Source organism: Microcebus murinus, chromosome 4, assembly GCF_040939455.1.
Source record: "Microcebus murinus isolate Inina chromosome 4, M.murinus_Inina_mat1.0, whole genome shotgun sequence".
Taxonomy (NCBI): Eukaryota; Metazoa; Chordata; class Mammalia; order Primates; family Cheirogaleidae; genus Microcebus; species Microcebus murinus.
In genome coordinates, this window is record NC_134107.1 from 77,025,735 (window position 1) to 77,027,169 (window position 1,435).

General features: G+C 47.1%; 1 protein-coding gene across 1 annotated transcript; it reads left to right on the top strand.

Annotated features, from left to right (window-relative positions):
* On the top strand, window positions 1-870 carry LOC109730742 (putative lysine-specific demethylase 4F). Its single transcript, XM_020286883.2, is given in 2 exon segments — window positions 1-791; window positions 794-870. Coding segments are annotated over 2 exon segments (834 nt in total). The 5' UTR covers window positions 1-34.
* Window positions 871-1,435: the final 565 nt, after the last annotated feature.

Below are 1,435 nucleotides of genomic sequence, written 5' to 3' on the forward strand. Positions count from 1 at the left end.
AACTTGGGAGTCTGCTGCTTATTATATTGATGCCATGAAGTCTGAGCACTCTGGTACTCATAACACAAGTTTTACAATCATGACATTTTACCCAACCATGGAAGAATTTACAGATTTCTACAAATGTATTGCTTACATGGAGTCCCAAGGTGCACACCGAGCTGGCCTAGCCAAGGTCATTCCACCCAAGGAGTGGAAAGCCAGACAGACCTATGCTGACATCAATGACATCTCAATAGCCGCTCCCCTCCAGCAGGGGCCTCTGGAAGGGCAGGTGGATGGCTCTTTGTCTGATGAAAACACTAAGCAATGGAACCTTGGGCACCTGGGAACCATTCTGGACCTACTGGAGCAGGAATTCGGAGTTGTCATCCAAGGCGTCAACACGCCCTACCTCTACTTTGGCATGTGGAAGACCACCTTTGCCTGGCACACGGAGGACATGGACCTTTACAGCATCAACTACCTGCACTTCGGGGAGCCCAAAACATGGCACGCGGTGCCCCCAGAACATGGCCAACGCCTGGAATGCCTGGCCCGGGTGCTGTTCCCCGCCAGTTCCCGGGGCTGTGAGGCCTTCCTGAGGCACAAGGTGGCCCTCATCTCGCCCACTGTCCTCAAGGACAATGGGATCCCCTTCAGTCGCGTGACTCAGAAGACTGGAGAGTTCATGATGACGTTTCCCTACGGCTACCATGCTGGCTTCAACCATGGCTTCAACTGCATGGAAGCCATCAATTTCATGACCATGCCTTGGATCATATACAACAAAGTGGCCTTTCGGTGCAGGTGTGGAAAACCAGGGTGACCTTTTCCTTGGATGCCTTTGTGCTCATCCTACTACCCGAGCACTGTGAGCTGTGGAAATGAGGATAAGGCCAGATCCTTTGGACCCCACTGAGCCTGGGATATCAGCCAGTCAGCAGCTCAGCACCTAGAGTCAGGGTAGGAAGACTCAGGATGGGTCGCCTGGCCAGAAGCAAATATCTCCTTCGGCATGATAGATGACTCCCAGTGCTACCCCTGCGTTTCCTGGAACCATGTATTCTGGCTCTGAGAGGAACAGAATCATGTTTAGAGCAATTGACACTCTCATACATTGCTTGTAAAATCATACTACCCCTTTGAAAAGGCTTGCTTATTCCCTTCTAAGCTTAAGCACACATCTATCCTTAGCAATTATACTCCTATTTACCTAATTTATAATAATCCAGAACTGTGAACAATACATATGTCTCTGAATACAAGACTGGAAAAACGTAGTTCATTAAAATATTATTAAGCAATAGAAAAGAATAAACTGCTGGAACATGTAATAAAATAGATGAATCTCACAAACATCAGATTGGGGAAAAGAAGCTAGGTCGAATGAAAACATACTGTATTGTATCATTTTTATTCATTACAAAAATATGCCAAACTATACTCTGGTCTT